A 16,335-nucleotide genomic window follows, 5' to 3' on the forward strand; every position below is an offset into this window, starting at 1 on the left:
TAAAGTGATGACCACAACAAACTCAGTTGTCTTTAAGTAGTGGGTGGAAATCCTACAAGAGTTCAAAATTATTTCATCCATCATGTTACCGAAAAATTATTCCATACCTCTGCTCTCTCTTGAAGTCTCTGACAGCACCTCTTCCTCTCAGCTGATGAATGACTCTACCTCTTATTTTGCTGGGACTGAAAGGGCAATAAAGGAGAATGTTCTCATTATCCAATCACCAAATTTCTCTGTGTATCAGCTTTCATGCATGGGCACCCTACCTAGGTTACCTACCATTTGCCTTCTTGTCAGGGCATCCCAATTTTACCCTAGTCAAAGACTCCACACCTGCAATTGTACTTTAATTCTCTCCATCACAAGTTTCTTGTTCTTAACGTGATCAGCATAAAAATACTATAATATTCATTCATTTAAAAACATAAGAAAAACAAAATAAAATCGATTTTGTCCCTACTTTTCCCATCACCCATTGTCCCTTCTCCTTTTTCCTCTGCAATAAATTAAGTAAAGGAGTATGAACTTATGGACTCCAACTCTTCACTTTCTTCTCTCCAGGACTCTTAAATCCAACCCAACAGTGCTTTACTTCCTACAACTTGAATGAATCCCTTGCTGTTAAGGTTATCCATTACCTCACTGAAGTAAAATATATGAGTCATTTTCTTTACTTATTGGAATTATTAGTTATGTATGACAAAATTTGACCACTACCCCCTTTAAGAAACACCTTTGTTTCAATTATACCATTATTTATTATGAAACACATACACACGCACACACAAACACCCCTCATCTGTGCACATTCACTCAGTTAAAAAATAAAATTTAATATTACTATTATTGTTAGCCCCTGCTGAGTGACTCCTCAATCACATTCTCCTCCCAAGGATAGACATTATCCCAAATGTCATCTTCATCATGCTCCTGTTTATCTTTATGGTATATAAAATTATCATACATTTCTTATAAAAATATACATTTTAATACTGTGTATATCAATTTAACATTTTTGACATCAATGTTATTTTATAGTATTCATCCAGGTTATATCTGGAGATAAATTGCTCAATTTCATTGCTATATATTGACTCATTTCATGAATGTGCTACAGCCTATTTATTCATTCTCCTTTTTTTTTTTTTTTCTTAAAGATTTTATTTATTTATTTGACAGACAGAGATCACAAGTAGGCAGAGAGGCAGGCAGAGAGAGAGAGAGAGAGAGGGAAGCAGGCTTCCTGCGGAGCAGGGAGCCCAATGCGGGGCTCGGTCCCAGGACCCTGAGATCATGACCTGAGCCGAAGGCAGCAGCCCAAACCACTGAGACACCCAGGCGCCCCTTTCATTCTCCTTTCTAATGAGAATTTTGTTTCTTCTATTTTTTGTTCTTAAATAATTGCATATGGTGGTATGAATATTTTTTCTGACATAGCTATAAGGGAGCTGTATTAGATTTTTTTAACTGGAGGAGGAATTACTAAGTCATAATTTATGATCCACATATTTAAATTTATTAGTAGAAAATTTTTGTCAAGATTATATCCTGATTTTAATCCAAACACATATTTTATTATAATTACTATTATTTGATATCCTCATCAACAGTTGAACTTTTGAAACTTCAAAATATCTGCGAAGTTGGTAAGTATGGAATTATTTCTTTTCACAGTGTTAACTTTTCTTTCTATTTAATAATGATGTTGTTTCCAGCTGCTTTTTGGCCAAGTACTTTCCTCTATAAGTAAAAATACTTTTCATGTCTTTGTCTATTTCTTGTTGTTGCTGTGTTGATTGTTTTTCTCCTATTCAGTTGTGTGTAAAGATTTATTTTAATCTCATTTGTACAAAATTGGATTTGTTACTATCCTTGTATCAGCATGCCTTCATATTATTGGTTTATTTTTTTTTTTTTTTTTTTTTTTTTTTTTTTTTTTTTTTCCTGAATGCTGGTCAGAGCCAGCAACTGTTTATTGAAAGTAGCCACAGCCCCGGGGTGCCGCCTTCAGGCCTGGATGTGACTCTTGGCACTGAAGGCCAGGTAGTAGATCACCAGGCCGATGGCAGCAGCCAACACCTCGGTAGAGACCCAGGGCCCGTTCCAGGTGCCCCGGTGGTCCACGCGGACTGTGAACAGGGGCGGGATGACGGAAATATCCTCATTATTTCTCTGAGCCTTCCTCAGGAGGCTGTAGGACTCCTCATCGAAGAATCTGACCTCGTAGGTGCCTGCGCGGGCGCTCTTGTGGTCTACGCTCCAGGACACCTGATAGCGTCCCACGTCCTGGCCCCGGGTGACAGGAAACTGCTTTCCACTGACATCAGCATAAAGAGCCATGTTCTGGACCCTGTTCTTGCACGTCAGGGAGATCTCCACGATGAAAACAGTCTCAGTGGAAATGACAGCATCCGAGGTGGTGTAGTAGGAAGGGGTGATTTGGGGTTCCACGCAGGCCTCTGCTGAGCAGCAGGAGAGGCTGGACAGCAGGAGTAGCGCCAGGGCGCCGAAAGATGCCAGCGCCGCCATTGCCTCTTCTCTGCCCTATTGGTTTATTTATGTCTTTTTTCATACCATGTATTCATTAATCAATTAATTTTAACAATACATTAAACACTGATAAAACCAGTACTCTATTTGTAAGCTAGAATATTGATAATAACTTGAATTACATAAGTGTTTCTTTTTCTGCCTTCTTCACCCAAAAGAAATGACTATACCTATTTTGCCTTATTATTTCCTTTCTTTTATTAGATACACATACATTTCCACACACACATTCTAAAAATTGTATGGCTCGATTTTGATACTTTAAATTATATTAAAAAGGATATCATCCAAAATGTTATTATGTTCTAAAGTTTATTTTGACCTACCACATTGAAAGCATTGATCAATATTCTCCGTATAACAGTAGTTTATGCACCTTTACTATTGGATAATATTCTATTGGATAAGTAGAAAGTATTTATCTATTTTTTTCAATGTTATTTTGGGTTATTTGAGATTTACATTATTTTAAACAATCCAGTTTTTGCATTTGTATATAAATATTTTGGAATACATATTCAAGACTATGTCTCTCAAATACATCTGGGAAGGATAATGTAGGATCTAAAGATTTGTGAATGCTCACATTTTTAAGATAATAACTAATTATTTCCCAATGTGTTTTTTTTCAGCATCTGATGCCATTTAAAATGTTTCTGACACAACTTTTCTTGTATTTCTCTCATTTAACTGAGAGCAAATCTTATTCTGCCTTATAAGTTCCTAATCTTCTTCTGGGGTTTTTATTCTTCTTTTAAATATCCCCATGTCTCAGTTCATTGCTACTGGTCACTTCTTTAATTACATTTAATTTTTGGTAATTTTACTATTATTTTTTTAAATATTTTATTTATTTATTTGACAGAGATCACAAGTAGGCAGAGAGACAGGCAGAGAGAGAGAGAGAGAGAGAGAGAAGAGGGAAGCAGGCTCTCTGCTGAGCAGAGACCCTAATGCAGGGCTCCATCCCAGGACCCTGGGATCAACACCTGAGCTGAAGGCAGATTTTAACCCACTGAGCCACCCAGGCGCCCCTGATTTTACTAGTATTATATTTTCAAAAACCATCTATACCTGATGACTCCTAATTTCATCAAAGTGATTTTTTTCCTTCCAATTACTTTTGGAAAATATATTTTCTCAAAACCCTTGTCCTAATTTATTCTATTCTAACTACATTCAGAGTTTCAAATGTCATTGAAACCACATCTATTCTGTCTTGGATTATAGGAAGTAACCCCCTAACTGATCTTCTGGCTTCTACTCTTGCCACCCAACAGTTTATTCTCAGTATGGCAATGAGAAAGGTCTCTTTCAAAACAGATTTAGTCACTGTTTGGCTAAAATTCTGCCATGTTGGGCAACTTGAAATAATTCTTTTTTCCTGTTTTAAAGGAAAGAAACTTGGAAGTTGTCACTCTGTCTTAAAAACAAGTAAAAAGATGAGCAGAGTAAAAAATCAATAATTTTTCATCGATCCACAAGAGAGGGAAGGACACAGAGCAATCCCTACCAACAAGACTGGAGAGATGGACAAGATAAAGGGAATCACAGGGTTCCTGGGTGGCTCAGTGGGTTAAAGCCTCTGCTTTCAGCTCAGGTCATGATCCCAGGACCCTGGGATCAAGCCCCACATCTGGCTCTCTGCTCAGCGGGGAGCCTGCTTCCTCCTCTCTCCCTGCCTGCCTCTCTGCCTACTTGTGATCTCTGTCTGTCAAATAAATAAATAAAATCTTAAAAAAATTAAATTAAAAAAAAAGGGAATCACAGTTTATAAAAGTGGGCTCATGAGTGAAAACCATTGTAGGAACTGTGTGAGGTTAGGAAAATCTCAACTGTAATTGATGAATTGATTGCTAGAAATTCCCACCCACTCTAGCCATCATCTCCTACTTAAGGGGGAAGAAAAATAATTGAGAAATTCATAAATTTTTGAGAAATTCATAAATAATTGAGAAATTCATATAATTCATAATCCAGAAGCATAACCTCACTAAATGACTGATAGCTAATCATAGGAATATCGAACACTTCCCCTCTTTACACAGCACCATACATTACTATTTATTAGCAGTTATTTTTACCCAACACATCATATCTTGTTATCAAGAAAAAAAAATTGCAAGGCAAACCAAAGGACATACCCCCAAAAGTTGAAAAGATAGAACAAGCATCAGAGACACACATGTCAAGGATATTCGAATTATCAAAGTAGGATTTAAAACAACCATGATTAACATGCTATTAACATTAATATCTAATGGATGAAATAGACAATATGCAAAAACAGATGGATAGTGTACGCAGAGAGAGGGAAATCCTAAGAAAGAACATTAAAAAAAAAAAAGCTAGAAATAAAAAAGTCCTGTGACAGAAGTAAAGAATTTTTTATTTGGCTTACTAATAGACTCTACATAGCTGAGGAAAAAGTCTCTGCAGTAGAGGGTATATCAATAGAATCCCCGAAACTGAAAAGCAAAGATAACAGAGTGTGAAAATCAGAACAGAAAATCCGAGGACAGTGGGAGAACTACAAAAGATATACTGAATGCATAACAGAAATATCAAAGAAGAAGAAAGAGAGGAAAGAAGAAAAACTTGAAACCTTGACTGAGAATTTTCTCAAATTATCAGACACCAAGACATACATGTAGGAGGCTCAGAAACATCAGGTAGACTAAATGCAAAATAAGTCCCAAACAAACAAACAAACAAAAAGCCACCCAAAGGTCTCATTTTAAAACTAAAGAAAATCAAAGATAAAAAAAAAAAAAATCCTGAAAGAAGTCAGGATCTCCCATATAGAGGAACAAAGATAAGAATTACTTTTTCCTTTTCTTCAGAAATGATGCAAGCAAGAAGAGAGTGGGGTGAAATATTTAAAGTATTGAGAGAAAACAAAACAAACCAAAAACTCCGCATGTTCCAAAAAATGTGAAGAATAAATACAGATTTTTTCAGACAAACAAAAATTGAGGGAATTTGTTGTCAGTGGACCAGCCTTGCGAGAAAAGTTAAAAGTAGTTTTTTTTTTGTTGTTTTGTTTTGTTCTTTAAGATTTTATTTATTTATTTGACTGACAGAGTGAGAGAACACAGACGAGGGGAGCACAGAGGGAGAGGTAGAAGCAGGTTCTCGCCAAGGAGGGAGCCCAAAGTGGGGCTGGATCCCAGGATCCTGGAATCATGACCTGAGCTGGGCAGATGCTTAGTGACTGAGCCACCCAACAGTCCTTAAAATAAGTTCTTTAGAGAGAAGGATAATAATATAGGTAATTCAGACCTTCATAAACTGGAAAAGACCACCAAGGAAGCAATAAATAGAAATGAAGAAAAAATAACTTTATTTTTCTTTATTTTTTTATTCAAAGATAATTAATATATAGTGTTATATTAGTTTCAGTGTACAATATAATGATCTAATGATTCTATGCATTACTCAGTGCTCATCAAAGTAAGTGTACTCTTAATCCCCTTCATCTATTTCACCCATGTTCCCACCCACCTCCCTTTTATTTTTCTTATTTGTAATTTATTTAACCAATAAGAGTTTACTCAAAATGATTACACCAATAATGAAATAAAATGTATGCATCTATATATTATGTATATTTATGTATGAGTGAAATGACTGACAGAAATAACATATGGAACAGAAGGTAGGAATTAGAATTATTTTGTTAGTAGGTTTTCACATTACCCATAAAGTAGAAGAGTGTTATTTGCAAGTAGACTTGAAATAGCTTCAATGTATATTGCAAACTGAAATTTGGAATTGGATCTGTTGTTGAAATGGAAAACTAAGAGTTTACTGATGGTAAGCAAAGACTCAATAATCATGGAGCACTTACACAAGTTTGTAAACCCTCCCGACGATACAAACTGGGTAGGAGAATGAGACACTGGCTTATATAACAGTTCTTTCTTTTTAAAAATATGGATGCAATTGGGATCCCTGGGTGGCTTAGTTGGTTAAGTGTCTACCTTTGGCTCAGGTCATGATTCCAGAGCCCTGGGATCGAGCACTGAATCATACTCCTTGCTCAGAGGGACACTGCTTCTCCCTCTGCCTGATGCTCCTCTGGCTTGTTCTCTCTCTCTCACCCAAATAAATAAAATATTTTTAAAAATATATGGGTGCGATGGTCATTTTATTATTTTTGAAGTTGTGTTATTTTGTTAATAGCCTAGACTTGAAAACCTGATGAAACAGAATGTCCAAGGCAGCAGGTAAATAGACCTTCAACCCTTCACTAGGCCAGGGAAGGCTGTGCTGAGAATCTTTATAATGTAGCAGAGCTTCAAAACAGACTGATTTTCATCCACTTTGGGCATGTCTTTATTCTTACTTCTGCTTACTGATTCAAATGATAAATGACCATATGTCCTGTCATGGAATATTTGAATGAATCTTCTTGCGAACATTGGACCACCAAATCAACCAGATGACCCTTGCAAAAGGTAAGAATCATCCATTGCCTAGAAATCAAATACCTCACCTAAACTGTATTCTTTTTTTTTTAATTTTTTTATTTTTTATAAACATATATTTTTATCCCCAGGGGTACAGGTCTGTGAATCACCAGGTTTACACACTTCACAGCACTCACCAAATCACATGCCCTCCCCAATGTCCATAATCCCACCCCCTTCTTCCAAACCCCCTCCCCCCGGCAACCCTCAGTTTGTTTTGTGAGATTAAGAGTCACTTATGGTTTGTCTCCCTCCCAATCCCATCTTGTTTCATTTATTCTTCTTCTACCCACTTAAGCCTCCATGTTGCATCACCACTTCCTCATATCAGGGAGATCATATGATAGTTGTCTTTCTCCGCTTGACTTATTTCGCTAAGCATGATACGCTCTAGTTCCATCCATGTTGTTGCAAATGGCAAGATTTCATTTCTTTTGATGGCTGCATAGTATTCCATTGTGTATATATACCACCTCTTCTTCATCCATTCATCTGTTGATGGACATCTAGGTTCTTTCCATAGTTTGGCTATTGTGGACATTGCTGCTATAAACATTCGGGTGCATGTGCCCCTTTGGATCACTACATTTGTATCTTTAGGGTAAATACCCAATAGTGCAATTGCTGGGTCATAGGGAAGTTCTATTTTCAACATTTTGAGGAACCTCCATGCTGTTTTCCAGAGTGGCTGCACCAGCTTGCATTCCCACCAACAGTGTAGGAGGGTTCCCCTTTCTCCGCATCCTCGCCAGCATCTGTCATTTCCTGACTTGTTGATTTTAGCCATTCTGACTGGTGTGAGGTGATATCTCATTGTGGTTTTGATTTGTATTTCCCTGATGCCGAGTGATATGGAGCACTTTTTCATGTGTCTGTTGGCCATCTGGATGTCTTCTTTGCAGAAATGTCTGTAAACTGTATTCTTTACATGATATTTTCCATATCTCGAAGTCTACTGCTGTTCCAGCTCAGTATCCCTGTACTAAGGTAAGTTCTCAGCATACTCCAATTTAGAATCACAGTCTCTGCTACTGGAGTAAATACTTTATACATGAAAAATTCTATAATACCTTCCTAATTTATTGTTTTGTGCTAGTCCCAGCCTATGAATAACCAATGTTTTGGCTAGAATGGTTTTGTGATTCTTATTTTGATTGTAAGAGGCCCTCAGCAATAGACATTAGGAAACTTTGAAAAAGAAATGGAAACCTTACAAGCACTTCAAATTATACAGCACACTTGGGGCCCCACAGTGAAGTTAGGGTAGAGAGAAAGAGAGAGGAGTGAGGATCTGTAGTTCTACTTTTGTTGCTTTTGAGGGTGGGGGCCTTGGGGTTCATGGACTCATGGTTTATAAGTGAATTAAAAAAGGATAAGATCATGCCATTTGAAACAACATGGATGGACCCCAAGAGTATTATGCTAAGTGAAACAAGTCAGACTGAGAAAGATAAATACCATATGATTCCACCATAAATTAAATCTAAAACAAACAAACAAAACAGATACACATACACATGCACACACACACACACAAAACGAATGGGAACAATAAATATGAGAACAGACTGACAGATGCTAGGGGGAAGGGGATGAGGGGTTGAGCAAAATGGGTGAAGGGGATAGAGATACAGGCCTCCGGTTATAGAATGGGTCACAGGGATAAAAAGCAGAGCATAAGGAATACAGTCAGTAATAATGTAATAGTGATGTAATGGGATGGATGGTAGCTATACTTGTGGTGAGTGTACCATAATGTATAAACTCATAAAATCACTAAGCTGTATACTTGAAACTAATGTAACATTGTGTGTCAACTATAGTCAAAAAATGAATGAAAAAAATAATAAAAACATATAAGTGGAAATTTAAAGCACAAGACTGGTGTGGGAGTGGGGGCAGGGTGGGCAGGTGAACAAGAGCTCAAATGATCATTTACTGAAATCAACCAAGATCTCTAAAACAAAGGAGCCTGGGCTGGGAGGAGGGGGTGGGGGGAAAGTACACGTAGTCTGGCTCTTTCATAGAGTCCTGTAGCTGGCAAGGTGTTTATTCAAGTCAGCCATCTTTAAAGTCAATGTCTCAGCAATCAAAACTTCAGTCAGGCACTAGCATTACAAAAAGAAAAACCAACTGTCAGGGTTTAGACAAGCTATATACTGATCAGGACCAGGAAAACTTGAGGATGTATTTGAGGAGGCTGGACTAAGGAGGGCACACACTTAGGCTTAAAAGGGAAGACTTTGATGATATGGGGAGGAGACTTCTGTGACTCAAGATTCAATATTCTGACACTGAGAGCTGGTTTGATATACTACTATAATGAATACTTTAAACTTAAACATGACATAGCTACAGTCAATTAGGTCAACATTATTGAACTTCTTTGAGGGGATATTTAGCAAGGGTCAAAAGGTTTGGAGAGATGGGCATTTTAAAGCAGGTTTAGTGTCAGAGACCAAAGAAACCTCCAGGTGGCTACATTTTCTGGAAGGTGCAGATGGCCCATCAGGGACATACAAGTGAGTGGTTCAACAGGATTACGTATGGTAATAGAATATGAAGCAATACATAATGGGACATTGGTATCACTGTGAGGGAAGATAAATGTATAGACAGCAATGACAAGAAAGAAATGGTCAAGAAAGACCAAACTCTTACAAGCTGAAGGCTGATACCAGTAGCTCTAATGGAAAAATAATTTTTCATCCAGATTCCAAATCTGAAGCAGTTTCCAGACCTAGTTTGTCTCTTGTAGGGGAAGCCGGGTTCTTTTGAGAACAGGTTCTATAATACTATGAAAAGTATATGCAATAATCATCTTTCTAAACAATGAGGTGATGGTGCCAGTTTATAACCACTCTCAAAAGATTATCAGCATCTTCTCACTTCAATATTGTCATGTTGATATCTTAAAATAAGCCATGGCGAGTGAATCTACACCATGGAATTGAACAAAAAAATGCTACAAAATAAGATTGTTGGGTTTCAACTCCCCGTGGTAACTACCAGCATTTCGCTGTGTCCCTCATTTTGCTTTCATAACTGAACACAACTGAAAGGGGGAAAAAAACAAAACAACAAAAACAAAACAAACAAAAACCCCCAGCTCTTTGTAGACCTGTTGAAGATAGGCTTTGAATTGGCTTCCATATACCTATTTTCCAATTTTGCCCCACAGAAAATTCATCATGTGTTCACTTCTTCAGTCCCTGGATATATAATTGAAGTCATTATTGACAGCTAAGAGAATCCTCCTCACATCCTTTGACTGAAAAAAAGACTAAGAACTATTATGATAAAATTAACCAGAAGAACCCCATGCAACTTCCTTATTTATTGTAATACATTATACGTAATGATATTTATTTACATATTATATATTTATTAAACCAGAATAAACACCACATCTGAGGTGAAATTGCAAAGGTAAGTGCCACTATCAAAATTTTAAATAACTTAGTGGTGGTCATCCCTATTATATTAATAGTCAATTAATGAGCTTAGGTTCTAAAATATTTAAATAAATAAAAAACAAAAAAAACAGATGGCAAATGGTAAATGATAGTGTTTGACTGTCAACTTATTCAATTTATAGCTTGAATATCAGCTCTGTGCAAGATGTTTTATCTTTAGTTTCAAAGATTAATAGATTAATAGCCTCTGGCACCATGTATGCAGATCTGTTGAAGAAATTTCTTAAATCTTGAGGCTGACAATTGTTCAAATTAACATGGAAAGGAGAGAATTATACACTCACTGAGTTGTCCCATGGATATTTTATTCTCCAGCTTTCAGCCAGGAGAAAACTGCAGAATACCACAGTGATCCATTATACTAGTGTCAGAAAGTGGATACCTTCCCACTTGTTCCAGTTATCTGTAGCCTCAAAACAAACCAAGATTTAGTGCCATTAAACAATAACTCATGACCTTGTGCACCTCAACTATGACATCAATATGACCAGGAACCCACAAAACTTAGTAATTTTCAAAACCAAGATCACGGACATGTGGCTCCAGTCAAAGCATCCTCACTGTCTTCAGCTGCTCAAGTCTACTGGTAAGGAGTGAAGAAGTAAATCAGGAAAAAACAAAGGATGTTTCCTTTTGAGCTGATCCCAATGCGAGCAACTCTGGTAATTCTTACCGGGAGCTTTAGGGAGAAAACTGCTAATGCCTCAATTGTATCACATTAACAAAGGATTAATTCCATCAGCCTTTGGTTAAAAAAAGGGATTGCTTGGGCACCTGGGTGGCTCAGTGGGTTAAGCCGCTGCCTTCGGCTCAGGTCATGATCTCAGAGTCCTGAGATTGAGTCCCACATCAGGCTCCCTGCTCAGCGGGGAGCCCACTTCCCTCTCTCTCTCTCTGCCTGCCTTTCCATCTACTTGTGATTTCTCTCTGTCAAATAAATAAATAAATAAAATCTTTAAAAAAAAAAAAAAAAGGGGGGGATTGCTTACCTCCTTGGTACGTATCTTGGCCTACACACTTTAGGATAAATGGAATCCTGTGGCCAGAGATAGTGCTTGAAGTTCTAAACCAAACACTTGACTTAAAGAAGCATGTCAGTGTCTCTGATTTTTTCCCAGCAAAACTTTACACTAGTGAAAGTGAAAAGATCTTTCAAAGGCTCTTGAAATCAGGATTTAGACTATCATAAACATAACAGGAGAGCTGAAATAATATCATCATGAATTCCTCTTTAGACCCCTTGCCTTTGGAAGCCAGAAATAAGAGGGAAGTTGATGTGCTTGAAGCTGGGGAGGCCTGGGTGATGCGAACAGATAACCGAAGGCTTCTACTAAACCTGCTTCATCTTAGTGATGCTCTTATCATACAATAGCCACTGCAAAAAAATCCACAGTATAATCAGTACATCTTTTAGTACCCATAAACAATATATCAAACCACTTCCTTTCAACAAAATCAAGGAATGTTTATTTTTTTTTGAAATCATGAATCTATTCCTTTTCAAATTTGTGATTCTGTTCTTACATATTTTGAGTCTATTTACTAGATAAGAACATTTCTGGCCCCACAAAATTTAGAACATAACATCAAACTATATTCAAGGCAGCTGAGCAATAAAAACAGGCTCTGAAAAATTTAAGTGTAGTTATTAACATCCAAGTAGATATCAAGGGATACTTTAGTTGGATCCATAAGGTTAAATGATATTGTAAGTAATAACACTTTGACATCTGTTTATCAGAAAATATTAGAAAGTCGACTCAGAGCCTCCGACTCACTTCCTACCTCCAGCTAACAATGGTGCTTTCAGCGTTAAACTTCCCCAGGAAATCCCGTGCCAAAGCACCAAGTTTCCTCAGAGAACACATTGATCTATCTTGTCTTCCTCACATCGCTGCCAATCCCTTAACCTATGTCCCCAGCCTCCATCACAATGATAAATATGAGAGAGAATTTCAGCTTTAAAGCCCTGTTATTTTGACTCAAGTAAATTTATTTCTCCCAGGGATGAATTTTAAATAGCTGTGTGCTATAGCCGATATGACAATATTTTTTGGTCCCAATATCCTGTAACATAATTTGCATTTTTATTAAGGTGTAATTTATATACCCAAAACTATATCCATTTTAAATGTACACTTTGATGAGTTTGATAAATGACTATGCCCATGTAACCATCCCACCAATCAAGATACAGAATATTTCTGTCATCCCAGATGGTTCCTTTAGTGACTTTTTCTAGTCAATCCACGCTCTGCATCACCGCCCCCAAAACTCCAAAGGAATCCCTTTTTTAATTTTTGTCACTATGATTACTTTTTTAACTTCATAAAAATGTGTTCATACATTATGTTTCTTTTCTGTTTGCCTTCTTCTATACAACATAATGGCCTTGAGATGCATACATGACATTTTGTGTACTATCAAGTGTGTGTTTTCATTGTTGAGTAATATTTCATCAAATTAATTTAACACACTGTGTGTTTTTCATTCTGCTGTTGTTTCATTCTGCTTTTTTATTTGGGTTGTGTGTAGGTTTTGGCTACTATAGACAGTTGTTATGAATTGTTATGTATGAGGTTTTTCATGTCGTATGTTTTCTGATGTCCACAAAATAAGGAGTGGAATTGCTGGCTCATCAAGGAGATATATTTCAGCCTTAAAAAAAAAAAAAAAAAAAAAAAAAAAACAACTAAACCTTTTTCCAGAGCAGTATTGTTGTTATACAAAGCACCAGCAATGTGTTATCATTTCAACTGTTCCAATTCCTTGCCAACATTTGGTATTATCATACTTTTTAATTGTTTGTCATTCTTATGAATAAATGATATCTCATGGTAGTTTAATTCAGTTATCTGAAGAATAATTAAATTGTTCATCTTTTTGCACTTACTGGCGAATCTTGTATCATGTGTGTGCATGTGTGTGTACATGTGTGTAGGTGTGAAGTATCTTTAAATCCTAACTCATTTTTTTTTAAGATTTTTATTTACTTATTTGACAGACAGAGATCACAAGTAGGCTGAGAGGCAGGCAGAGAGAGAGAGGAGGAAGCAGGCTCCCCGTCGAGCAGAGAGCCTGAAGTGGGGCTCGATCCCAGGACCCTGGGACCATGACCTGACCCGAAGGCAGAGGCCATAACCCACTGAGCCACCCAGGCGCCCCTTGACTCATTTTTAATTGGGTCTTTTGTTTATTTAGTATTTATTTTTAGGATTTATTTTTAGAATTAATTATGTATTCTATTACAAGTGCCTCATTGGATAAATCTGTTAGAAATATTTTCTCAATCTGGTTCTTACCATTTTTCTAAATGGAGTCTTTGATGAAAATATGTTTTTATTCTGATAAAATTTGATTTATCATTTTTTTCTCTTCTGGTTATTATTTGGCCCTGAGAAATATTTACCTTCTTGAAACTTATAAAGCTATAGCTACTATGTAATAAACACATTATGTAATTACATCCTTTATTGAAAAAAAAAAAACAGCTTTCTGCTTCCTTATGGAGGGTTTATTCCTTGTAATTTAGCTCCTCAAGGCTTCTTTATCTCCACTGCTCTTTGATAGCATCATAGAAGTATATGGTTTTTATTTTGCCTTTTTTGAAAATGTTTTCATTAGAGAAAATGCTATGTTTATGTTCCACATCTTCATCATAAGTTGTGGCTCCTATTTTTCAAATTGCAATGACAATCCTTTGCATATATCACTATCCAGTACAATAATAGATGCTTATAATTGTGTATTAGGCTACTTAGAGAACAGGAGAGCTGTTTTAAGAGGCTAAAGATATTCAGGGCATTCGGTAAGAAACCTAACATCATGATTAATCATAGCAAGCATTTACACTTAGTAAACAAGATTTCAATCGCATATAAATTATAGCATTTGTAAAAGCTCACTGTTTGATACTATTGGACAAAGTGATTTTATTCTATTGAGTGATTTATTCTATTGAGTATATGTAACTGACAAAAACTTAATTTATTCTATTGAGTATATGTAACATATACATATGCATATGTAACTGACAAAAAGTTAAGCAATATATTTTGGTTAAATTTTGAAATTTAGAAAACAAGATCTGTGCCTAACACAGTATTCACCATATAATGTGACTAAATAAGCATTTTTTTAGTCAAGAACTGGTTCTACAATGTAGGATTAGGATTTTTAAATAGTGACAGTTTTAACTTTTTGAGAGGGATTCACCCTCATTTCATGCTTAATGAAATGAACCTAATTAGCCCCTTGCATTTTGTATTAGTGGTTAGGTCATATGAGACCAATTTTAATATTTGCATTCATTTCTGGTACTAATCATGCTCCAAAAAATAAAAGAATATGGTAATTAGTTCCTGTCATTTGAAAACAACATTCCTGAATTACTTAAAGTTTATTGAAATCCAGTTGTCTTTTTAGAAAGTTTTATTAGAATATAGTCACTTGCAAAATCTTGCTTCAATACATTTTCTAGTGCCATTTGTACTACATGATTAGTACCAAGAGAGTGAATTCAAATACCACAATCCCTTCTTGTTATTACGGTTTGTAATTTTGTAAATTGTTATTAAACATTAAATATTCATGAGTTTGTTTTATTTTTTAGTTGTCAGCAATGATGCAGTATGGTGCTGGGGGCTAGTCTTTCTTGTGGACATTGTTATTAATCAAGAAAAATGCATTAAAATGCTCTTTGAAGTATAAACTATATGAAGTAATAAGAATGTATATTTTATATTCCATTAGTCATTCTAGGGAAAACCCATCAAATATTTCAGGCATATTTTTCATTAAAAATGAAGTCAAATTCATTAATCAATTCAGAACTAAGATAATTAATCTAGCTCTGGTGAGGATCAACCTGGACTAAATATTTTCTAAGACTTTTTAACACTTACTCATTTAGCATGTTTGAAATTCTATTCCTGAGGTATATATTTTAAAATCATTTTTCCATTAGAGTGCACATATTTTAAAGATAAACTTTGGGAAGACCCAGGCCAAAAAATAAAACCCCTGTGTAAATCTCTGCCCCTAAAAATATGTATTATCATAGCACATAGACAGCATTTGAGAAATTATTTCAAAAATATTACGTATGGAGGTCTATATTTGAAAAAGTAGTAAGTTTTAAAGTACTTATTATCTGTACAATAATAACGATGATGATAACAGCATTAATAAATCAAAACGTGAATCAGTTAAGTATCTATGAACCTATTATTGTGTTATATTCTTATAATTTCAAATTTAAATTATATACAGCTCTCCATACATTCCTGTATTTCATTTTTAGAAGTTTTAATGCTTGGGCGGTATTAAGTTCTACTAGTAAGAAAGTAATTGTCACTTAAAGGTAACACATCCTTATAATCCTGACATCCTTGTTCAGTGGAATGATGTCAAGTGTGAATATGTTATTAATAATCTTTCATGGGTCAAACCATTCCTTTGGCCAGTTTTGATCTCAAAATATCATCTGATGAAGCAAGTTGTATAGGTTTCCCACAAGTAGTTACTTGTCAAAACTCTTGGAATAACTTCTGTCCTATCTAGCCATTTCTCCAGTCCTTTAGAACCTTTGCATTCAATAAGACAATTGTTCAATGAGTTCACTCGATGAGCTAAAGCAGAGAAGTAGAACTTGATTTAGGTTTGTCTAACTTAGAGAAACAAATATTTTCAGTAACAGAAATCAAAATATGTTTGGCTAGATTCAATTGATTAATTTAGATTAATTTAATCAATTTAGATTAATTTGGAAGTGTCTCTAATTAAACTAATTAAAATAAATATATCAATCCCTGTAGTCTAAATATAAGTGGGAT

The 16,335-nt window shown here is 35.7% G+C and overlaps 1 protein-coding gene across 1 annotated transcript; it reads right to left on the reverse strand.

Annotated features, from left to right (window-relative positions):
- Window positions 1-1,958: 1,958 nt before the first annotated feature.
- Window positions 1,959-2,542, reverse strand: LOC101676893 (translocon-associated protein subunit delta). Its single transcript, XM_004754435.3, has one exon. It carries the CDS (start codon window positions 2,530-2,532, stop codon window positions 2,011-2,013), a length of 522 nt encoding a protein of 173 aa, XP_004754492.1. The 5' UTR covers window positions 2,533-2,542; the 3' UTR covers window positions 1,959-2,010.
- Window positions 2,543-16,335: the final 13,793 nt, after the last annotated feature.

This window comes from Mustela putorius, unplaced genomic scaffold (genome assembly GCF_011764305.1).
Source record: "Mustela putorius furo isolate JIRA1106 unplaced genomic scaffold, ASM1176430v1.1 tig00003974_pilon_pilon_pilon, whole genome shotgun sequence".
NCBI classification, from domain to species: domain Eukaryota; kingdom Metazoa; phylum Chordata; class Mammalia; order Carnivora; family Mustelidae; genus Mustela; species Mustela putorius.